Source organism: Lissotriton vulgaris, chromosome 4_1, assembly GCF_964263255.1.
Source record: "Lissotriton vulgaris chromosome 4_1, aLisVul1.2, whole genome shotgun sequence".
NCBI lineage: Eukaryota > Metazoa > Chordata > Amphibia > Caudata > Salamandridae > Lissotriton > Lissotriton vulgaris.
This window is the reverse complement of record NC_141691.1, coordinates 1,804,332,991-1,804,358,907: the sequence shown is the minus strand read 5'-3', so window position 1 is coordinate 1,804,358,907 and position 25,917 is coordinate 1,804,332,991. Positions and strand designations below refer to the sequence as shown.

The following is a 25,917-nucleotide window of genomic DNA, read 5'->3' as shown; positions in this document are numbered from 1 at the left end:
ATTGCAATTTTTAAGGAATCGCAATTAAGAAATCGCAAAAGCCTACGCATGAAGAAATCGCTAAAAAATTAGCGATTTCTTAAAATTCCTTAATTGCAACTGGCAAATTGCGTATCGCAATTAAGGAATACCTCCCCATTCATTCCTATGGGCCCAGAGGCCCATAGGAATGAATGGGAAGACATTCTCAATTTGCGATTCACAATTAGCGAATCGCAAATTGAGAATGCGATTTCAAGGGTGCTGGGGTGTCCAAAGGACACCCTGTTGCATCCCTGAAATCAATCTGTGCACATATGTTGTGGACACACATGCCCTTAGGGAATGTGTGTGCACAACACAAAAGTGCATTTTTCAAAGTTTTCGCAAATTACCATGAGGTTCAACCTCATGGTAATTTCCTCCCCCTAATTGCAAAATCACAATTTTTTTAAGTTTCATACATTGCGTTTAAGGAATCGCAAAATGCAATTCCTTAAATGCAATTGCAATTTGAGAATCTGCAACTTTTGGCGAATTCTCAAATTGCAAGGGCCTTCACCTTCATGCATTCCAAAAGCAGATTTTGCGATCGCAAGCGGACGATTTTTGCGTTTCGCACCGCCTGCGATCGCAAAATCCTTTGATGCATGTGCCTTAAAGTGAACTCCATCCGGGACAGCTCCCATCAGGGTTGGACTGGCCTATAGAGAAATCAGACAGTGCCCAAAGGACTAGTCTGGCAAGTCAAGTAGGGTGCCAATATTTGGCTGTGTGTGGGCCTGTTTTATTTTCTGCTGGGTCGGATGTTCTGTTTTTTTCCCTGATATTAAAACAAAAACAAGCTGAAATCTGTACAGTCTTCCATGCCTTAGAATTCACTTATAGAGCAGGGGCCTGATTCACAAAGGCAATGTGAGATAAAAGCCTAACTTTCCGATTTTGATATTCACAGAGGCCATTTACGAGTCACATTTTTACAACCATGATTTCATCGTATATTTTCTACACTTTAAGTCTGGCATCCTTCGGTAGGTTTTACTTCAGAAATACATGAAAGAATTTCTATCAAAATTGAGCAGGTAGACGAAAAGTATGCAATGAGAAGTGATTTATGTGCTTGTTATTACCCCTGATTATGGATCCATAGGCTTTAATGTCAAAGGTTCCATTGATTGGAGGTGATGCAGCCTGGATTCTTTCAACAGTGATCATGGAATCGCTCGGCCATGTGGAGCCTCTGTACATTGTAATGTTGCCTCCGTCAACTGCATAATTCTTTAAAACAAAAACAGATTAATTTATAAATGAATTTGAGGAAATACATTATAGTAAAACTATGAACCAACTAACGTTTAACATTAACATTAACGTTCTAAGTTCTGGTGTAATGTTTGAATTTTATATTCGTCATTATGTCTGTAACATTATGGTATTGCTTATTGACTCAGCTGTACATCTAATCTAAATGTGCATTAATTGGACACTGTATGAGTCATAGATAATGGAGATGGACCCTCTGGAATATTGTGTGTTTTTAGCGGATTTACATTGATAAATGTAAATGATCACAGACACAACTGTCGCTCACAGGAATTCTGAAAGCAAATATGAGCCACCGAAAACAAAGCATAATGAGACGTCTTTCGGCTATAGTTATGTCTTTCCAGGTATTCTTCTTTCCCCACCTCTGTGTCGCCACAGTGAACCCAAGAAACTAAAGATAAGTTTAGATTAACATTGGGCACGTACATATGTGCTATAAACAATTCTAGAACAGAACTGAACACGTGGAATGGTAAAACAAGGACCAGGCTGTTTAGCAACTCCAAAAAATCCCACCTCAAAACATGCTGTAGTAGGCTGCAGGGTAGTGTGCTTATACAAACCTGCGCAAATGCAACTTCCAAGAGTGGTATGTTACAAACACAGCCAAGTGATGAGATGGTCACAGTATACTGCTTGTGTGCATCTGGCGAGGAAGACTCGGTCTCCTCCACCTGAATGTCATTTATCAATCGTACGTCTATTCCTCTGCTGGTCAATGCTGGAGGTCTTCTCTGTCTAAGTACTAAAGTTATAAACAAAAACGAGAAAGTCAAACAGTCGGACTGGTGAACAAATATGGATGATAATCGTCACTCTATATAAATACCTGTGCAATGAGATATTGCAGGAATTCATGTATTGATATCATTAACAAGTCCTATATGATAAATAAGGTGGGCTCGGACTTCAACCTCATTTGCCCATTTATATGTTTCTCCCAGTGCTTATATTTGTACAGCTGGTGGAAGGTGGTGGACACTATAATTCATTTCGGGGAATTTTTTGGAACCAGTACTCTTTCTCCATTGTCAGATGGCGAAGCAGTATACATACCACCAAGGTAAAGGTCCCCCAACCAATTTAGGTGTGGGCCGACCTTTAGTTTGGCTATGGCGGTGACTACTCCAGAGTAAGGGCCGTCGGAGAAATGGCTATCTGTCCAGCTGCCCAATCAGGATTGGTGGACATATACCCACTTTTTACTGTACATCACTGCCAGGCAAACTCTGGGAGTGAGGTACATTGAAATTAAAATAATACCTCCTCCGCCACTTGAGATTTTTCCCATGTCGAGGGGAGCATTACATTTTTTATTTTCAAAAAGAAAATCCAGTTTTGCGATTTTCTTCGTGAAAATAAAAATAAAAAACTTTTTGTTGGAGGGCTGAGTCATGCTGATGAAGCCCTACATCAAAAAGCGAAATGCACCAGCAGGAGCCCCCGTAATGGTGGTTCCCTACAATGCATTATAAATGACCACCTGCATATCAGTTATTCATAAATGTGATGGGCAGTTTCTCCTCCAGAGTAATGGAATAATTGGCTCCTTCCCCCTCGTGGAATGACGCACCGTCCGCCCATTTATAAATCAGCCCTTTAGCTGTCAATGCACATACCAAGAAGAGGAAGATTTTACTTCTAAGGAACATGTTCCAGTTCAACTTATTGTTTACCGTTTCCCCGTCAACCCAATGGGACAGTTAGTTTGATTTTACACGTCATGCAACTTTTCTGATGTGGGGCTTTATTTTAATTAGAGTCAAAGGTGCTCACCCAAGAATATTCCTGAAAATAAAGTACCATAAGTGTCATAGGGCCATATGTATCATGCAAATTCGCATTCGCAAAGGCCGGAATTCGCAGCCTTTGCGAAGGCGAATTTGCTAAATGGAATGTATTAAGCAAAACTGGTGCAAAATAAGGAATCGCAAAATTTGCAATTCCTTATTTTGCAATTGCTTTTAAGGAATCGCAAATTTTGCGATTCCTTAAATGCAATGTATGTAGCCAAAAAAATTAGCAAAATGCCCTTAAGGAATCGCAAATTACCAGCAACTTCTAGTTGGTGGTATGTTGCGAATTCCTTGAAAAATGCACATTTTTGCATTTTTCAAAGTGCCATATGACGCACATACATGCCCTTAGGGCATGTGTGTGCGCCACATGTGCACCCATGCATATTTCAGGGGTGCAACAGGGTGTCCTTTGGACACCCCTGCACCCTTGAAATTATTCTGAATTTGCGATTAGCAAATTGCGAATCGCAAATTGAGAATAACTTCCCATTCAGTCCTATGGGCCTCCTGGCCCATAGAAATGAATGGGAAAGTATTCCTTAATTGCGATTCGCAATTTGCAAATCTCAATTAAAGAATTCTAAGAAATCGCAAAAAAAATGCGATTTTGTCCATACATACCCATTTGCGATTCTCAATTAGCGATTTCTTAAAAATCGCTATTTGGGAATCGCAAATGGTTATCTTGATACATATGGCCCATAGTCAAGTGCTTTGTATTCGCTACGTACAGGTGGCAGGAGTGACGGTTAAAGCAGCTGATTAATTCACAGAAAAAGACCAGGGTTCACAGAAATGAAAGGGATAATTGTAATAACAATCCCGTCCCAAGGGTTCATATTTGGCATGGAATGTAGGGCTGGGTGAGTGTGCCGACAGAACGACATTTTAGGAAATATTTGTTTGAAACTCACCACTCTGGTCATCTGTGGTAACAGTCTGTCCGATGTACACCACATCCACATACACTGGGTGGGCAAAGTTGCGTGGAGACAGCTGAACTGAATACAAAGTATGGTTGGTTCCTTCCGGGTACTGTGTTTGTATGAGGTCCAACAGATTTATGCATATATATGACCAGCTGAAAAACAGTGACAACAAAGGAGTTGTGTATAATAAATACCTAAAAAACATTTCAAAGTGTCACAGGATCAATGAGGCGGGAAAGGGTCTGACACCTGATTTATATTTTTTCAGGCCTGCTCTCTAATTTCCATTCCTTGAATTTTACAACTTCCACACAATCTGTCTCCAAAGGCATAGATGAGGCTATTCTGCCCCACACAATGAAACCATTCTTTCAGTGCTTGCGACTAATGACATCCAAAACCCTGCTGGGACCATAAAAGAATAGCTTATATTGATGAGTCCACTCTTCTGTCTGACTTTGTAGTTGTCTATATCACTACACCCTAAAGCTTTTAAACTAGGTCCTTGAGGATTCTTTGTCTCCTGACACTTTTCCTTCTGAGTCTGTAACTGTATGAACCATTTCGCTCTGATGCATGATTCTGAAATCTCACAGTTTAAAGTTGCAATATGACTCTCACCGTAAACATATTCCTCCCACATGTCAGGAGGAACCAGTTGGTTCAAGGGTGCCCTCATTATCATGGGCATCATTAATCCAATGAGTGTCCCCACCAACCCTGAACGTGTTTCACTGCAAACAGCTGTGCCATTTACAAGATACGTATCTGTGAGAAAGTATATTATTAGTTGAAGTGGATGGAAGTCCACAAGTAAGAATGTCACTGTTCGAAATGGGTGTCTCTAGTTGGCAGAGGTAGGTACCTGTGTCCAAATCGAGACCCTTGCTTCTAGTCAGGGTAAGGGGGATACACTTCTAACATAAGTCCTGCTCACGCCCTTGGTGGCTTGGGACGAGCAGACAGGCTTTTCTCAGAGGCAGCGTGTAAAGCATTTGTGAACACATACAGTAATACAGTGAAAACACTACAAATGGACACCACAGCAGTTTAGAAAAATAAGTAATCTTTATCTAAACAAAGACAAGACCAAACAACAAAAATCCACAATACAGTAATAAAAATATGACTTTCCTATGGTAGAAATAGTTCAGTTCAAAGCAAATTGCAGATGCAACACTTTTCACAGAAAGTATCTGGGATGCGTCACACAAACAAACAAACGGGCCGCAGAGAAGGTGATGCATCAGTTCCTTACACTAAGGGAAGGTGAGTCATCAGTTCCTTGGTCGGGGGGAGGTTATGCGTTGGTTTCTTACTGCTGCGCAGGGGGGGTAATGTATTGGTTCCTTACCGGAGAGGAGGTGATGAGTCGGTTTCTTACTGCGTGGGGAGGTGATGTGTCGGTTTCTTACTGTGTCTCCCAATTATGCAACAAAGTTGGCGCTGCGATGCGCTGATCCAGGACGATGCATGTATTCTTCCAGCTCCCAGTGGAAAACAGTCTTTAGAGGTCCTAAACAACAGCAGGCCCCTCTTTGCAGGTCAGGAGTCCCAGCAAGGAAGTTCAGGGGTGCTGGTGGTGAAGTCTTTGTGTCTGTGAGACTTCAGAACAGGAGGCAAGCTCAGTTTCAAACCCCTGGAGATCTTCCTCAAGCAGGAGACACAGCAAGTGCTTTTCTACTTCCCTTGGCAGCAAGTAGCCACTGCAGGCCAACCCCAGACAGAACAGCACAGGGGCAGTATTCCTCCTCAGCTTCTCTGGCTCTTTACTTTGGCAAAGGTTTCTCTTGATTTCCTAGACGTTATCTACAAGTCTGGGGTTTGGGCCATTTAGATTTTGGGGTATCTAGTGGGCACAGGTAGGTACTTGTGACAAAAAGGGACCCTTCCCTCTAGTCAGGATAAGGGGATTACACTCCTAAAATAACCCCAGCTCATCCCCTTGGTAGCTTGGCACAAGCAGACATGCTTATCTCAGAGGCAATGTGTAAAGCATTTGTGATCAGATACAGTAACCAAGTGACAACACAACAGATGGACACCACACAAGGTTTTATATAAAAAATAAGTATACTTTATAGCGAGTTACCACAAGACAATTAAAGACAAAATACACAATACTGTTACTTTAAGATGGTAGATTTAGCTTAGTTAAGTTCAGTTCTTGAGATGCATCACTTTGCGTCAATGTACCTTATGTTGCGTTGTGCCTCCACGACAAGCAATGTCGCAGTAAGGGAAATGCGGCAAAGTTCAAGTAAAAAGAAATAAAGATGTGAAGAACTTCCAGATGCAGCACGCTGCGAGAAGTTCTCGGTTCGATGCGTGGACTGCAGCAGCGACACCCTTGTTCCACGATGCTATGGCAGCAGATCCACTTGCAACACTCTTCTCCCACGATGCGTGAAGCTTCTGCACGATGCGACAACTACAGCGGCGACATCCACGATGCGACAGAAGTAGCTCCGACTGCGGTGTGCTTCTCGGGGAAGCAAGGCGCTTTTCTTCGATGCGGTGCAGTACGACAGTTCCAGAGGCAACACCCTCCCTTGAAGTTGCGACAGCAGGCACAGTGACGGCGACACACTCTGACCTCGTTGCGAGACTCTTCTCTCGATGGGGTGCAATGTGACTGCTACAGCGGCGACACCCTCCTTCAGAGTTGCGACGGCAGCAGCAGCGACGGTGATGCGCTTCCTCTTCGTTGCAGCACACTTCTCTACGATGCGGTGCAGTGCTACAGTTCCAGCGGTGTCACCCTCCTTCGGAGTTGCGATGGCAGGCACAGCGACGGCAACATGCTTCTTCTCGATGAGTCGCACTTCCAGCTCCTGGCGACACGCAGTTCCTTAAAAGTCCCAAAACAGCAGCAGGTACTTCCAAAAGAACTCTGGAGAGCTGGGGGGTGAAGTCTGTTGTCCCTCAGACTTCAGCAGGAGGCAAGCTCTTTTCCAAGCCCCTGGAGATCCTTCACAAGTTGAAAGCAAAGTACACAAAGTTCCTTTCTCCGTCCTTTGGCAGTAAGGCTGTAGAAGCTGAAATAAAGATAATAAGGAATAATACAAATAACACAAGTCTCCGTCAGCACAACTGTTAGCAAGATTTATTGGGGAACAACAAATAATGCAAAAGTACCTGCATCACGGAGGCAGACAATATAGATACTGAATGGCCAAAGATGTGACATTGGTGACACCTTTTATAGGCCAAAACCACAAAGTATGCGGCATCATCACATAGGTAGCACAAATTAAGCCTTAGTCATTTGACCAATTAGCAAAGGTCTGAAACAGTCGTACACCATGTAAGGTCCGAACCATACTGTTGCTGACCACGCGACCCAAGTGGGCAGCTTCTGGGACTTTCCACTGTAATGTAAGATATAAGTCTGGTGCTTTTCCAGTTAATAATTGCAACATAATAGAAAGGACCAGACATATTGCAAAATGTGCTATGCTGAAATGTCTGGGTCTACGTAGCATCTTCCCTGCCACGTATTATTCTTGATCAACCCTAGAAAAGTACACGCATTTGTGCACTGCTTTTTATGTCAACTTACCAGGGTCTAAAAGCTTACAGTATTTGGTATCATACAAGAAAGATGGCTTCTACATTGCTCCATCTGATACCAAATCACTATCTTCTAGCCCCTCACCTCCATGCCGGCCATGGATGAATGGTATTTCAATGTCCTTTGCAAATATTATTATCACTGCATTCACTATTATCCCTGGGACTGGTGTCAATATTGCTCCTAACAATGATGGTTATTTTCAGTCCGTTCTTCTTGTACTTGGCATTGTTCCTTTCATTCACTTGTTCAGTTAATCTCTCTGGGAAGAGCATATCCGATCTCTTCTATTGTATAAATCACGCAATCCAAAATGTCAAGTCGCATGTCTGTGATAGCTTGTGCTGTTGTTTGATGTACAAAAGTGGTGAACGAGATGTCTTGCAAGATAAGGTCTCTTAACCAACTCAATAGTGAAGGATTTGGCACAGTTAGTTCCAGCACACTATTTAATTTTATTCCAGGACACAATAACCGTATATCAATTAGTAGTTGTAACTCTTCTACCTTCACTTGCATGGATCTAGGCCTTCCATATCTTGTTGCTGGCATTTGTCATAATTGTGGTCTACTTAAGTTTTTACATACCCTTAACCAAGTGTTCAATTCAGTTTTTTGATGTTCCAAAGCCTTGTCTTGATATCTAACTAGCGGGTGATGCACCACTATGTGCCTAATTGGAGCATCACCAGCAACTCTACTAGCGGGCTCTGCACCTCCTAGGGGTCTATTGGTGCAGACGTCAGTCAAGCATTTAGAAGAAAACGTTGGTGCCTTGATGGTGTACTGTCAGAGGTTACTAGCACTTGACAGTTAGCACTCCCTTGGAAGGCAGACAGACGTCTTTGGAGGAGGAGTCATACCTAGAGGCCAAGACTTATCATGCGCAGTAGGGGACTGCCTCTGGTGTCTTCTGTCTTCTTTTGGAGGCCTAGCCTGCCCCGAGCAGGTATCTGCCTCTAATTTCCCATTGGTCTTGTCTTGCATGGTGGATTGAAGGTTGTACCGGAGAGGTGCCTCAGATGTCACTGGTGTTGCTGGTGGAACTTATTCTCTGCTGTCTGGCCCTTCTTCTTTCTTGACGTGGGAGCGGTGAATCCCGGATGTCAGCCCTTGGCACTTTACTGCTGTTTCTGTAGTTAGGATGATAAGCTGTGGTCCCTTCCACCTTGGCTGGAGGCAGTGCCGTCGGGTGTGGGCCTTTACCCAGAAACAATAACCAGGCTGCAGGTCATGTGGTGGTGGAGTTGCTGCTTCTGGAAGAGCCTGTAGAACCTGGTGGTGAAGATAACGTAAGGTCTCTGTTAATTTCTTGCAAAAACATAAAAGCAGGTCGTCTGTTATTGATAGTGGAGCTTGTGGACATATGGCCTACAATGTTCATGGGGTGGCCAAATACTATTTTGTGAGGGCTGAGCTTTGTTACCCTATCTGGCGTTCTTCTCATTGCCAGCAGTGCTAGTGGTAGTGCATCTACTCATGAGAGTTCAGTTGATGCACACATTTTTCCATTCTTATTCTTCAACACCCCATTCTTCCTCTCCACCGCACCCGCTGCGGCTGAGTGATAGGCGCAATGTATTTTCTGTGTGACCCCAAACCCCTTTCATAGTTCCACTATCACATGGGAGATGAACGCAGGGTCATTATCTGAGTTCTAGATGGATGGAATCCCACATCGCGGAATGAGTTCTTTTAGAAGGCATTTGGCCCCAGTCTCTGCATCACAGTTCTTGGTGGGATACTCTTTTGTCCACTTGCTGGACATGCAAACTATTACCAAAACTTATTTGTACTTGTGGGTGGGAGGCATGTCTGTGGAGTCCATCTGTAGGCTTTCAAATGGTCTGTGAGGAGGAGGGAAATGACAAGGTGCAGTTTGTGTGCCCTTTCCAGTATTGTATTGTGCACAAACAGTGCATTGTCTGCTAAGTCTTTCTGCTATTTGGCGGAATTTAGAGTGGTACAAACATAGGGAAAACAGTCTGATCATGCCATCTCGGCCAACATTTGAAGGACCGTGAAAAAAGGCATGTGATGAAAGAAAGCATTGCTGAAGGCAGGCATATCTTCCCATTGGTCCCTGTCCATAACCCCTCCTTCTTTGCATACATCCTCCTTTGACCCATTCCTCTCTGTCATCCTCCTTTACCTTCCTCTGAATATTTATTGGGGCAGAGTGTAATGAGTCACTGTTATCGTTAGTGTTCTTCTCGCTGCTTGTTATTTGTACCATTGCTAACTGGCAGCCTGTCAGTGCAACTCTCTTTTCTTCCCCATCAATAAATGAGTTGCCCTTTGATACATACTTTTTTGATGATGTGTGTGCTGCACATTTTATTATAGCGGTACAAAAGGGGGTGGTGATGGACGGAGCATCTGAACCAATTAAACACTCACACCCAGTCAACAGATCTGGGTTTAATCCATCACCGTTCTTTAGCCCACTTTGCCACCCCAGTTCAGACATGGCCATATGCAAATCAGTCTGACCCTGTGCCTCATGGGAACAGTCCAGCTCGAACTGCCAACCCATGCCTTCCCTGGACCGGAAACAAGCTTCCTAGACCGGTTTCTGGCATTACAGCCGTCTTCAGCCAGGCTTGCTTGAATCCAGTGGCAAAGTGAGCAAGGCACATTTTATTATAGCCACTTTGGATGGCCTTAGTAATGCTTGGAGGAGGTCACTTATCAACTGTGCATGTTGTATTTGTTGTCCTGTAGATGTGAGGAATCCCCTCATGGAGAGAGAGGGAGAGAGACAAAATTGTAATAAACACAGAAGGTCTTTGTTAATGCCAGACCTAATTAGGTGCCCAGTTATGAAATAAAGTGCACCCACGTTCTTTCATTAAGTGCAGATATGTAACTGTTGTTAATTCACAAGACGTTACAGAAGTAGGCCAAGAAATAGTACTCCTAGAAATATTTGTGAACTTCATTTAAGCATGAGCAAATATGGAGGTGTAGTTATGCTCTACACCTCCACTTTTATCCAACCTCTGAAGAAGTATTATATCTGCCACTTTCAGGAGCAAAAATCCAACCTGTCTCAGCATGGGAACATTTTTCAGAGAAGAGCTGGTGAAAACCCTTAAAGCCTGCAAGTTAGTAGTTTTGCACATTCTCCAAACGGCATTTCAACCCTGTAACTTTTTCTTACCATTACCTTCAGCTCCTGTATGTATATCTGTGGAATGTGTCAGCATAAGGTAATAGTTAGTATTCAAACCCTACTATGGAAGGAATCCTGGCATAATCAGAAATGCTAATTTAGAGATCTTATATAATGATATTGCTGAAATAATTTGTCGCCGCATTACATGGCACAAAAGGGACAAGTGGTTTCTGTTACATGACACCGATTCACACACACCCCTAAAGACTGCACCTGTATATTAAAAGACATATTAAATGTGTGCACATTGTATCCTTGAAACATCATAATACGAAGCACAGTTATTCAATGCACACTATCCTTCTGCATTGGCATATACTCATTACTAAAGATCAATAAATAAGCATAATATTACTACTCTTTGTCCAATCCTTTGTAGCCCCGTGCGAATGCACTGCTTCAAAAAGTATTTGAGCCCATTCACCTCACAATATAATTTGTTATATTTCCTGCAACTCTGCAGACATAAAATAGTACTTCCCCTTGCACCATTCAATTAGGCAAAACCCTTACAATCTTGCCCCCTTCCAGTACTTTTCTAGCTGTGCCCACTGTTTAAGAATTGTGCAGTGAGCATGTGTTGTTGCTGAAGCATGAACCAGAATTAGAGCTATATCTCCATCATGGAAAGGTGTGCCTCTTAAATCACGCTGAACATTTGCATAATTATCTGTAGCTAGCACACATGCATTACGCTTTAACAAACACCCCCTGTCCATGACCCATTGCTAGGTGAGAAATCAGTGAGGAATCAGTAATGGTGCAATGTGTGGGCCAAATTTTCAGAATTATAAAACATATTTGTACCAGTGGAGCTTTCTAACCAGATATGAGAGGGTGAAAACCTTTAGCATTACACTCTGTGGGGGAAAAAGTATATCATCTTCAAAAGCAAAAGAAGAACAAAGACATTGTGCTTTTTGGGATGGCCAGTTACCTAACCTGACCAAATTGTGTGATCCTGGGCATTTAATCCCCCCTTTTATATATGCAAATATACAGTCAGTCAGTCAAATACTTTATTTCGGCTTTACAGCCATAAAAGCACAATAAAATATACATACATCGAATAAGCCATGAAAGATAAAAGGAGTGCAAAGGGCACTTAAAAATAGGTTGTCAAAAACCAAAATCAATGATATGCAAGAATAGATTAAATCAATACTGCAGCCATGACACTAGAAAAGTGACTACCCGAACCCCCAGATTTCGGAAGCACAAAGCAGAAGGAACCCAGAACACAGTTTAGAATAAAATATGTAGGGACAATAAAAACAACAAGATTACTTCATATACAAAATTCAGTTAGACTACATGTTAAAAAAATAAATTAAGGGAATAAATGCAAAACTACATTCCTGAGTAAAAATGAACATCAATATTATCATCACATTCACTTACTGTACTAAGTAGCAGGAAGGGGAATAAGGGAGTAGTGCAAACAGCAACATCAACAGTTACCCTGCTCTTCTCCCTTTAAAATTCCTCTATGGGTACACCACATTGCAAAGAGGAATTTTGAGGTCGCGGCTACAAAAATTGGTGATGGTTCATATTTAAGTAGCCTAAAGACCTCATGATAATTTCTTAGCCCTAGATTTCTACACAACTGGTAAACCCACTTTGATCTAGACCTCTGGTAGGCAGGACGGTGCACAGACATAATATCGATTCCAAAATATTGATTGGACATAATATTGAGTTGTAAATATAGACTGGACAAAATATCGACAGGACAGAATATAGATAACCAAAATATCGTTTTTAAGGTAAGTGAAGTAATATCGACTGTTAAAAATATAGAAAGTTAAAATATCGAAGTATTTAATATAGATAGTAAAAAATATCGATTTTTTTATAATATCAAATTTTTTATAGTGTATTTTTACGTTATAATATGTGTGAAAAGTGTGTATTTATGTTATAATTACTTTTAATTAATGAATTTTATTTTTATAATTATTGCGTAATTTAATTTTGTAGCGGGTTGTGGGTTTATAGGGGAATAGGGTGGGAAGTAATTTAATTATAATTAATTAAATATGTAAATGTATTTATTGATAGTAATTTTTAATTAATTGTTAATTACTGTATATTTGTTAATTAATTACATTTTAATTGGTAATTAATTTTAATTACTTGATTAATTGGTAATTATGTAAATTTTACTAATTTATTTTCTGTAGCGGGTTGTGGGCTTATAGGGGAATTGGGTGGGAAGTAATTAAATTATAATTAATTAAATATGTAAAATTATTTATTGGTATTTATTTAGAATTAATTATTAATTAAGTATTTATGGGTAAATATAAACTTTTTGTTAGCCAATTAATTTAATTTAATTATTAATTGTTAATTATGTTAATTTTAATACTTTATTTTCTGTAGCGGGTTGTGGGTTTATAGGGGAATAGGGTGGGAAGTAATTTATTAATAATTAATTAAATAATTACATTTATTTAAATTTATTTTATTGGAAATAATTGTTAAATAATTTTTAATTATTAAATAATTAATTGTTCATTTTTCATTAATTTGTATTAATAGGTGATCAATTGAAATAATTATGGTTAATTAGTAATTTTAATATATTAAGTATTATATTGTATAAAATGTTTTATAATGTTTAATTAATCATTATTAGATATTCATTTTTAAATTTTTAAATAATATATGAAGTACTTACTTTCCCTAATGTTGTATTCTCTGGAGTGGGAATAGTAATTTTAACCCTTACGCTATCCAAAGCTTTCCCTACTGTTGCAATCTTTGGAGTGTGAATAGTAATTTTAACCCCTACGCTATCCAACGTTTTCCCTACTGTTGCATCCACTGGAGAGGGAATAGTAATTTTAACCCCTACGCTATCCAACGCTTTCCCTACTGTTGCACTCTTTGGAGTGGGAATAGTAATTTTAACCCCTACGCTATCCAACGTTTCCCTATAGCCATAAAAGCACAATAAAATATACATACATCGAATAAGTCATGAAAGATAAAAGGAGTGCAAAGGGCACTTAAAAATAGGTTGTCAAAAACCAAAATCAATGATATGCAAGAATAGATTAAATCAATACTGCAGCCATGACACTAGAAAAGTGACTACCCGAACCCCCAGGTTTCGGAAGCACAAAGCAGAAGGAACCCAGAACACAGTTTAGAATAAAATATGTAGGGACAATAAAAACAACAAGATTACTTCATATACAAAATTCAGTTAGACTACATGTTAAAAAATAAATTAAGGGAATAAATGCAAAACTACATTCCTGAGTAAAAATGAACATCAATATTATCATCACATTCACTTACTGTACTAAGTAGCAGGAAGGGGAATAAGAGAGTAGTGCAAACAGCAACATCAACAGTTACCCTGCTCTTCTCCCTTTAAAATTCCTCTATGGGTACGCCACATTGCAAAAAGGAATTTTGAGGTCGCGACTACAAAAATTGGTGATGTTTCATATTTAAGTAGCCTAAAGACCTCATGATAATTTCTTAGCCCTATATTTCTACACAACTGGTAAACCCAATTTGATCTAGACCTCTGGTAGGCAGGACGGTGCACAGACATAATATCAATTCCAAAATATAGATTGGACATAATATCGAGCTGTAAATATAGACTGGCCAAAATATCGACAGGACAGAATATAGATAACCAAAATATTGTTTTTACGGTAAGTGAAGTAATATCGACTGTTAAAAATATAGAAAGTTAAAATATCGAAGTATATAATATAGATAGTAAAAAATATCGATTTTTTAATAATATCTAATTTTTTATAGTGTATTTTTATGTTATAATATGTGTGAAAAGTTTGTATTTATGTTATAATTAATTTTAATTAATGAATTTTGTTTTTATAATTATTGCGTAATTTAATTTTGTAGCGGGTTGTGGGTTTATAGGGGAATAGGGTGGGAAGTAATTTAATTATAATTAATTAAATATGTAAATGTATTTATTGATAGTAATTTTTAATTATTTGTTAATTACTTTATATTTGTTAATTAATTAAATTTTAATTGGTAATTCATTTTAATTACTTGATTAATTGGTAATTATGTAAATTTTACTAATTTATTTTCTGTAGCGGGTTGTGGGTTTATGGGGGAATTGGGTGGGAAGTAATTAAATTATAATTTATTAAATATGTAAAATTATTTATTGGTATTTATTTAGAATTAATTATTAATTAAGTATTTATGGGTAATTATAAACTTTTTATCAGCCAATTAATTTAATTAAATTAATTAATTGTTAATTATGTTAATTTTAATACTTTATTTTCTGTAGCGGGTCGTGGGTTTGTAGGGGAATAGGGTGGGAAGTAATTTATTAATAATTAATTAAATAATTACATTTATTTAAATTTATTTTATTGGAAATAATTGATAAATAATTTTTAATTATTAAATAATTAATTGTTCATTTTTCATTAATTTGTATTAATAGGTGATCAATTGAAATAATTATAGTTAATTAGTAATTTTAATATATTAATTATTATACTATATGAAATGTTTTATAATGTTTAATTAATTATTATTAGATATTCATTTTTAAATTTTTAAATAATATATGAAGTACTTACTTTCCCTAATGTTGTATTCTCTGGAGTGGGAATAGTAATTTTAACCCTTACGCTTTCCAAAGCTTTCCCTACTGTTGCCCTCTTTGGAGTGTGAATAGTAATTTTTAACCCCTACGCTATCCAACGTTTTCCCTACTGTTGCACCCACTGGAGAGGGAATAGTAATTTTAACCCCTTCGCTATCCAACGCTTTCCCTACTGTTGCACCCACTGGAGTGGGAATAGTAATTTTAACCCCTACGCTATCCAACGCTTTCCCTACTGTTGCACTCTTTGGAGTGGGAATAGTAATTTTAACCCCTACGCTATCCAACGTTTCCCTATTTTTGCACTCTTTGGAGTGGGAATAGTAATTTTAACCCCTACGCTATCCAACGCTTTCCCTACTGTTGCGTCCACTGGAGTGGGAATAGTAATTTTTTCCCCTAAGCTATCCAACGCTTTCCCTACTGTTGCACTCTTTGGAGTGGGAATAGTAATTTTAACCCCTACGCTATCCAACGCTTTCCCTACTGTTGCACCCACTGGAGTGGGAATAGTAATTTATACCCCTACGCTATCCAACGCTTTCCCTACTGTTGCACCCACTGGAGTGGGAATAATAATTTTAACCCCTACGCTATCCAACGCTTTCCCTACTGTTGCACTCTTTGGAGTGGGAATAGTAATTTTAACCCCTACTCTATCCAACGCTTTCCCTACTGTTGCACCCACTGGAGTGGGAATAGTAATTTAAACCCCTACGCTATCCAACCCTTTCCCCACTGTTGCACTCACTGGAGTGGGAATAGTAATTTTAACCCCTACGCTATCCAACGCTTTCCCTACTTTTGCACTCTTTCGAGTGGGAATAGTAATTTTTACCCTTACGCTATCCAACGCTTTCCCTACTGTTGCACTCTTTGGAGCGGGAATAATAATTTTTACCCTTACGCTATCCAACGCTTTCCCTACTGTTGCACCCACTGGAGTGGGAATATTAATTTTTACCCCTACGCTATCCAATGCTTTCCCTACGCTTGCACTCTTTGGAGTGGGATTAGTCATTTTTACACTTTTGTTATTGTACGTTAATAATATTGGCTATTATTTAATTATATTTTGTTACTATATATATATGTTTTAACAAATATGATTTTTTTTATTTTTTTAACTTTCAATAATTATTTAATTATTATAAGTTAATTTAAGTATTTTAAGCATATTTAGGTAATTAATTTATAATATTAATTTAATTTAACATTGGTTTTTAGTAAAGTTGATATTTTTAAAAACTATATTTTAGTAAACAATATTTTTAACTCGATATTTTTGTACTTACCTGTTTGTAGATAGAAACTCGATATTTTGTCTGTCGATATTTTTTCAACGATATTCTTGATGGTCGATATTCTGTCCCTCGATATTATGTCAGTGATCCAGGCAGGACAGAAGAGTATTTTATGGAGTTCTGTCTCTGCCGCGGCAGAACTACCAGGGCAAACTAATTGAACTGGACCATTCCATTTATTTGTAAATGCACCTAGTGGAAGGTTTCCATGTCTAAATTGAATAAACATTTTTTTTGCCATAAAGGGTTGGATGCTGTCCAAGGTCTGTTCCAGTTTATACTGCTGTTTGACATCGAGAAATCTCGATGTCAAAGAGCAAGAGATTGTGCTCTTAACTAAATGGGCAAGTTTAAATTCTTTCAGAGCTAGGACTAGAGCTTTTTTGGGGTGCTGGAGCAGGACTCCTCCGGGTTCAACCATAAATTGCCACAACCTAGAGAAAAACACAATCTCCTGACGTAGGACAGCTATGGTAAGTTTATGGCCCCCAATTTGCACATTACTTCCCTCAATTCCTCCCTATAGTTAATTAATTCTGGTGTGCTTCATATGCGGCGCCAGAAAAGGAGAGGGCGAGAGTCAATAAGATCAGATATGGGGCCAATGCCAAGGTCCATCCTAAGCGGTGTTAGGGGCATGCTTTTTGGTAGCCCTAGCAACTGTCTAACAAAGCTGTTCTTGGTTACCTGTAATAGATGGCATACACAGTGACCCCAAAGTTCAGCACCATAAAAGATGCTCCCCTTGCTTGTATTTTATATATTTCGGCTGGATGGCCTATCACCGTTTGGGAGCATTTTTTATACACTTTAAGGATGCCTCCCAAGGACTGGGTTAGCTTCACGTTGGCCTTCATTATCTGAGACCTCCAATCCATTTTGTCATTTGATGAAATGCCTAAGTAATCAAAGGTGGAGACTCTCTCTAAAGGTCTTCCATCCATTTGGGGATGTGGACAATTAGTTGTTTTTGCATGGAAGACCATATATATATTTTTTTTATATTAATCACCATAATATTTTTCTGCAGAATTAACTAAACTCATCCAAGGCACGCTGCATCCCCATAGCTGATTTAGACAGGAGCAGCGTGTCGTCAGCAAACATTAAAGCTGGTATTTTCCTGTTTGCTAACCTTGGAGAGTCTATGTTCTTCATGGCCAAGAGTGTATCAATTAAGCCGTTCAGGAAGAGAGAGAAAAGGGTTGGGGCTAACACACATCCCTGCCTGACCCCTTGCTCCACCAGGAAAGGCGCTGTCAGTTCTCCCTTTTTTCCAAACCTAACCCTTGCATAGGTGCCTTCATGTAGACGTTTTAAGATCTGGCAAAGATAAATCGGTACCCCCATGTCAAGTAAAAGACCCCATAACTGCTCACGGTGGACGAGGTCAAAAGCGGACTTAAGGTCCACAAAAGTCAGATAAAGGATACCCCCTCCCAAGGTTACTGTCTAAATTAGTTGTAATCTAAAGATTTGGTCTAGGGTCGAGATTCTGGACCTAGATCCTGCTTGTAGGGGGGTTAGGATGTCTGACTCGTACATCCAAGATTGCAGACGCCCCAAGAGGACACGTGCAAATATCTTTTGGGTGACATTGATGAGGCTGATAGGCCGGTAGTTTGCCGGGTCTAGTGGGGAACCTTTTTTAAAGATTGGAATAGTCTCTGCGCCAAGCCAGGTTGGGGGGAGCTCCATGCCTTGAAAGATGGAATTAAATAAAGACTGCACGTATGGAGCCCAAACAGCCCTTTCAGATCTGAACAGATAGCCAGGGATTCTATCCAGACCAGGTGCTTTATTAGGAGGTAACTTGCCCAGTGCCAAGTTGACTTCCGACAAAGTGCATGGTGGTGATGACATATTCAGAGGGATATGAAGAATATCCATTATCTCCTGAGATTCAGTAACATTCGCGGACCTGGAGTATAACATTTTAAAATGCGATCTCCAGGTTTCTTCAGCTAGATTTGGAGCAATGGCCGGGTTACCCTCGGTATGACATGTCTTCAACAAGTTCCAGAAGGAACGCATGTCTCTACTGTCCAAAGCTTTCCTAATTGCTTCCCATTTCTCATTCTCCCAGGCTACTTTGGCCCCAGCCAAAATGGTTTTAAAATTAGACCTAGCTAGTCTAGTGCCTAGGACATCCTTGTTCTAGACTCTTAATAGCAATGCAGTTTTAGCTTCCCTGCATGCCTTATTGAACCATGGATGTTTTGGTTTGGGGTCAGGATTATTATTATTATCATGTATATAAAAGAAGGCTGCCAATTTAAAAACATCTCATGATGATTATTTTTCAACAATATCAAAGATTCTTGGTCTTGGAGTTTTTCAATGATATTAAGAGCAGACTCAAGAAAAGGGATAATATCAGTATACAAGGTAGCCATTTTCTCGTCAGAGGCAACCAGTGTGCCCCAACGGACTCTTCTACCACCTTCACTTGCAATTAAGTTTGGAGGAGGTTGAATAGGGTGCTCTTGGGCATTCCCAAGTTGTGGGATACAGAGAGCCAGAACTAGTGGATTGTGGTCACTTTCACATCGTGCGTACACAACAAAGTCCTGAATTTTAGACCAGATCTCAACATCAACAAATATGTAATCAATTATAGAAGCCTGCCCTATTTTATTAAAGGTTAAAATCCCGGGTTGTCGCTGGGAGTCGACCATTAAAGGCCCTCAGTGAGTGAGTAAGTGTTAGTGAGGTCAATTGAAGAACAAGGGGGGACCAGCCCCTAGTCGGATAAGTATTACATAATTGGATTGACCAAACAGCATTTTATTCACTTGTGATATTGGGAATAATGCCATTTAAAGGTTCGAAGTGGCAATTGAAATCCCCCCAAAGACTAAGTGAAAAGACTCAGAAAAGGGCGAGAGGAAATAAGACAAAAGGTCTAGGGTCTGGGAGGTTTGCCCCATCTTCACTGGGCGCGAGTACACGTTAATAATAGCCAGCTTAAATCGATCCTTAAACGAGAGGAGAATACAAAGTATATCCGGGCAACCAGTATCAAGAGCTTGGATGGTACACCCTAAGTGGGTAGCAATCCAGATACAAAGGCCCCCTGAGGGTCTCCCCCTTTGACCCTGTTGAGCTGGGATTATATAGGGTACAAAACCTGACCTATGTATTGGAATAGTGGACCATGTCTCCTGGAAGAGACATAGCCCATGGTCGTCAATAAAGGTTCCCCAATCGCGATGGTCCAGCTTAGAGGCTAGACCTGCTATGTTCCAAGAGAGGACCCTTAAATTTGATAGATCCAAAGGTTTTACAATTGAGGGGCCAGGAGTTTCTACTTCCTGCTAAATTGACGAGCAGGATGGCCTCTCGTGACCTTGCAAAGTTCCCAAAACATCCCCCAGTTTGCTGGATGGGGCTCCCAATCTGTTTGAATCGTCTACAGCCTTAGATAAGTCCTCAAGATAACAAACCCCTTGTTTGAGACTATCACATTCTTGCTGCGGTGGTGACTGGATAGTTATACCTTCAGCAAGTTCTACTGGGGGATTTAGTCAATCAACTAGGTCTAAACTGCTGTATCTATTACATACTGGGATGTTGAAGGACGGGAATGTTTCAAATCCCCGTGTCATATGTGGAAGGAGATCTGCCTGGGCTCTCTTTTCCCATTGTTTGTACACACTACCCATTCTTTCTATTATTAGAGTGAGGGGGTAGAAATAGCCAAGAGGAAAGGTCCTTATACCACTAGTATCTCTTACATGGTCCCATTTTTTTATTTTTTTTACTTTTAAAAAAAAATCTTTTTATTGATTTTCAAGAGCAATTCATCTCAAATACAATGAAACAACTCAGACCATTACACAACAGCATTGGTCAACCCAATGACGTGGGTTTTGAAAATACACACATGTTGCACATATATATCGATTACAGTAATTAATTAGAGGGACATATACAATCTGTATCATGGAGTAATCGGATTAGCACTTAAATAATGTGTTAAATATTGCCACTAGTCTTTTGGCCTGGACCGGGCAGGAAGTTCTTCTTCATATGTTCGCAGTGTGTCTTGACAGTGGGACATATCACTGAGCCATTGTTTAATATTTGGTGTTACTTTACTGTCCTAACACATGGATATTCGCCGTTTGGCGAGCAGTAACGCTACTACACAGAATTTGTGTTTCGCAGCTCGAATTCCTCTCAAAAGCCCCAAGAGGCACACCTGGATAGTACATTCAAGGGTTATACCTACCATTTCTGTCAGTATTTAGGTGATCTTCTCCCAATATGAGTGTATCTTTAAACAGTTCCATGCTAAATTAATAAAATCAGCTTGGTCGTAGCCACACCGTTTACAGCTCGCTTCTGGGCGAAGCCCATATTTTCACAGTTTTACCGGCATATGGTATGTTTGGTGCAGATACTTGAAATGTACCAGTCGCAGATTACCATTTGGCGTTAACATCTCAATCAAATGACAAGTTGCTTGCCAATCTACCTCCGATAGAGGATCGTCTAATATCGAGTTCCATCTGTCCATGGCTTTGTGAGTATTACCATTAATTTCAGTTTGCGCTATAGTGTAGAGATGAGACACTAAATGTGTAGTGTTTGGAGATGTCAGTATGAGTTGTAGCGAGTCGAGTTGTGGCAGTTCATCTGGATAGCTAGGGTATAGTTGTTTGATCGCCTTTTGTAATCTGTAGTGGGTGAAGCGAAACATTAGAGTTTGGTTCTGTATATATGACAGATCCTGTAAATTTTTGAATTTCCAGTCGTTATCGAGATCTCCTAACGTACCCAGACCCACCTGTTTCAATAATCCCATGCCCACCTCTTCATTGGTGACCGATATGTCAGGGTGAAAATGGAGTGGCTGAGCTGGCGCGTAGAGCGGAAGTTTGTGCGCCATCTGTCCTAGCCTTTGCCATGCGTTATTTGTAGCGTCAATGGTATTTATATCCTTATCATGTAGGGGTGATCGTTTGTGCGTAATAATTGCAGTTAGCGGTATTGGTCTTGCATCACCCTCCTTGGTGATACCAGTATGTGGCATATTGTGCCTGTGTTTATCAAAAAGGGGGAGAGTGATCATTGGATCAGCGGACACTAATTACCACTTAAGAAGGTGGAAGGTCCAGTCACAGCATGTGCCCGTATCTAGTACAAGTAATTCAACAAAAGGGGGTGCTGCACTGTTCCTAAAAGGAGGGGAAAGTTAGGTAAAGCTGACGTGACCGAAGGTGTGAGTAGTACACCTTTGGGCATCCATTTTGTTGGATGTATTTGCCTCACACACCAAAAAGGGTGTCATGCTTCATCATTGGCGGTTGCTCCTCGTCGGGGGGGCGGTGCAATCCCCGACGGGCTCACCTCAAGGAGGGGCTCTTTAGCGGAGATCTTTTGTATCCAACTGCCCTATGATGAAGTGCGGGTGTGTGGGTAGGATAGCAGGTAAGCCTGGTGTAGTGATTAAAATGCAGCAGGGGGTGCCGGAAACAACTTTATTCTGGAGGTCCCCCTACTACAATTAAAAAACTGTGAAAAAGGGCTCGCTAGGTGTCACCACGTTAGGTAGAGTGACCCTAGAAAAGCCATGAAAAACAATTGGTCAACATGTTTCTCGCACTTAGGTTAATCACCTGCGATTCATCAGGACCTTATAGGGGTGAAAGAATAATAAAAGAACTCAACAACATGCCAGTGTCATGTATGTGGTGTAGGTGTATTTTACCTTAGTGGAAAGTCCTATGCCTAGACAATGAGAAAGAAAGGAGATAAACATTAATAGTATATTTCTCATCAATAGCAAGGAGGGTCAGTGCCAGAGTATAGTGTGGCATGCTTGGGGTGGTGTTGGGGGATGAACACAACCTGAACATGCCGAGTGATTTCAGCGTGCAGTGTAAAACATACACACTCACACTATGTTTGTGATAGTAATACACAGTGGTATAAAAACAGTGATTAAAAGCAGCAGACTTAGCAATAACACCATTTATGTTACAAAGTGGCAGGTCAAACCATGATTATGTAAGTGACACCATCTACTTATCTATGTGGTTTGATAAACAAAGTGTAGACCAGCTAATGGCTCACCTAATGGTCAGGGTCTAAGAGCCACATGAGTGCTCGGCGGGTCAGTTCATCGGGGTTAAGCCTTCAGATGTAGCTGCAAGGCGAATAGAATAGTAAACCTCGAGATGGCTCCATGAGCAAAAAGTATAGGAATAGGCACCGATGACTAGGATAATCCGAGTCTCATTAGGATATCCCATCTTACCTTAATCAGCCCGTGACCGCGTGGATGCACCTACCCATCTCCGCCGAGTTCGGATAGATGGGTAGGTCTGGCGGTGTTTGTTATTTATTGAAACCGGCAGCGTGAAATCCTCGCCGTTTCCGCCCTTCCGTGCGATTCACGTGACATGGGTCGTTACTATAGCGGCCATGATGTAATGGTCAAAAGTATAAGGGGGAGGCTGACTGTAGCCGTCGTGGCTCAAAGGCTGGAGTTACTGAAGTTGAGTGGGCGGACAACTTATCCAAGACATGTTTGATTGTATTATATTTTAACCCGCTTGGTGTGCCCGGTCATATGCTATATTTGCAATTTAATTTTTGGGCCCTTAATGGTCACATGGTGTATTATGTGAACGGGTCGGCCATGATGGAAAGGGCAGAAGGTGTTGTGAACCTGGAATGTAACGCAACCATTGAAGGTCTAATCGTGTAGACACGGCATGGCGTCCCACACGATTTAGAACTTAAACCCGTAATGGTCATGTGTTGTGTTACTAAATAGTGTCGGCCAAGATGTGAGGGGCCGTGGGTCTAGTAAAGGGACCTGGATCGCGGTCACACAACATGAGAGTGTAGTCATAGTATGTAATCTATGCCCAATCAGACTTAAGGGAGCCAAAATCAGTATCGAGTAGTTGCTAGTGATTGGCTTACAGCGAGTGCCAAGGGATATTTTCATTCAATCCATGGCTATCAGAGGATAGGCGATGGACCCATCTCTGCTCCTTCATAAAGAGTGCATTTTTTGGGCAGTTAGGGCTAGATTCCAAAATGACCCATTTCAAGGAATCTTCATTATGGTTGGATTCTACGTAGTGTTTACACATTTTTGTGTGGGTTTTCTTACAGCGAAAATTGCTGCGGTGTTCAATGATGCAGGTTTTTATAGGACGGGTGGTCATCCCAATATATTGCAAATTGCATGGGCAAATCAGCAAGTAGATGCAATGTGTCATATTGCAATTAGTGTGGTGCCTGAGTTCCCAATTGAAAGTCTCAGAGAGTTTGATGGTTTTCAATGTTAAGGTGTATCTACAGACACCACAGGAGCCACACGGGTAAGGGCCCCTGACAGGGGGTAGATGCCAAAGGGTTTGTTGTGTCTCTTTTGTGGCTTTCTTTGGTCTGGTGCTGATCAGGATATCCTTCAGGTTCTGTGATCTCCTGAAAGCAAACCTAGGTTGTTGCAGATCCAGATCACCAGTATTGAGCATTCCCCAGTGGCGTTTGATGGTCTGTTTGATTTTATTGGACAGTGGGGTACAGGTGGTGACACAAGTGATCGGTTGGTTCTCGATCGGTGTACTCTCCTGTCTCTCTAGTAGAGCCTCTCGGTTGTTATTACGAGCCCGTTTTCTAGCTTTGGAGACATCGCTTTTTGGATACCCTCTGTCAAGGAGGTTCCTAGAAAGGATTGAGGATTCCTTCTTGTAATCGGCCACATCGCTACAATTGCGTCGTATCCGGAGAAATTGTCCGAATGGTAAGTTTGAGCGTAAGGCGTAAGGCCTTGGGATGGTGGCTTTTATAATGGAGTAGACTATTACGGTCTGTAGGTTTTCTGTACATTGAGGTACTGAGAGTCCCCTCTTCTAGTTTGATAGTGAGGTCAAGGAAGGCAATTTCCTTCGGTGAAGAGGACATGGTGAAATGTAAGAAGGGGTTCAGTGTATTCACCCATTCAAAGAAATCCTCATGGGCTGTCATGGGGCCTGTCCAGAGTATTAAGACGTCATCTATGAAGCGTCTCCATATTTTAGTGTTGTCTCGAAAAGGGTTAGACTGGTGGTGTATATGCTTGTCTTCGAACTCGGCCATATACAGACATGCCACCGAAGGGGCGAAGGTACTGCCCATAGATGTCCCCTGGGTCTGGTGATAGTATTGTGCCTTGTACTCGAAATAATTCTCGGTGAGTGCAAGAGTGGCGCACTCCATGATGAAGGTTTGCGGCGTGTTTGAGTTCCATGTTTCTAGGCCCAGTCTTTCCTCTATTACTTCTAGGGTGACCCTCTGAGGGATATTCGTATAGAGGGCCTCCACATCTAGAGTAATCAAAAGGTCAATTTGTGTTGTGTCCTGGATGGAGTTCAGAATGCGTAAGACATCTGTTGTGTCTTGGATGTAAGAGGGAATGCATTTAACCAGTGGTTGAAAAAAATGGTCACAAAATTGTGAGAGTGGCTCCAGGACTGAATTGATCCCTGACACGATTGGTCTCCCTGGTACTGGTCTGGTTCCCTTATGGATCTTGGGCAGTATATAGAAATATGGTACCCGAGGGTCCTTTTTCATCAAGAACTCTGCCTCTTTTTAGAGATCCATTCTTCGTTCTCAGCACTCATCACCAAACCTGTAATTATGGTCTGTAGGCGCCTGGTTGGGTCACCGGGAATAGGTGTGTAGTATCTGCGGTCATTTAGTTGTCTGGTACACTCCAGATCATAATCCGCAGTATTCAACAGGACTGTGGCCCCACCCTTATCCGCCTGTTTAATGGTAATGAGGGGGTCTTCTGCCAGTGATTTCAAAACCAACATTTCGTTACTGGAGATGTTAGAATAATGGGTCTGTCTGTCCATTTGGTTAATCTCTTTGAGTACTGCTTGTTCAAAAGTCAAGACTTCGTTTGGAACCATACCATTATGTGGTGTAAAGGTTGAAGGGTTATGTAAACCAGAGTCTTCAGTAGGTTCACAGGGTTTGCCTTCAAAAAAGGCCTTAAGTCTTATTTTCCGGAAAAACGATTTAATTTCCCTGGTCTGTTGGAATAGGTCGGTCCTCGGGGTGGGGACGAAGCCTAACCCTTTTTGGAGGGCTTGTTCCTCTCCCTCAGTAAGGACACGATCAGACAAGTTGACCACTAGACTCATTTTGGTCCTGATCGGGTCGTGCTCCTCGTGTCCATCCCTTGGGGGC

At 40.8% G+C, this 25,917-nt stretch overlaps 1 protein-coding gene across 1 annotated transcript in view; it reads right to left on the bottom strand.

Moving 5' to 3' along the window:
• LOC147724582 (fibrocystin-L-like) overlaps positions 1-25,917 on the bottom strand; it is a 2,246,326-nt gene that overhangs the window by 1,654,728 nt on the left and 565,681 nt on the right. Inside the window, exons 25-27 of the mRNA XM_086918063.1 lie at positions 4,019-4,185; positions 1,869-2,050; positions 1,110-1,257 (exon numbers count right to left, since the gene is read on the bottom strand). Coding sequence (XP_086774189.1) covers positions 1,110-1,257; positions 1,869-2,050; positions 4,019-4,185 — 497 coding nt within the window. The remainder of the gene's footprint in view (positions 1-1,109; positions 1,258-1,868; positions 2,051-4,018; positions 4,186-25,917) is intronic.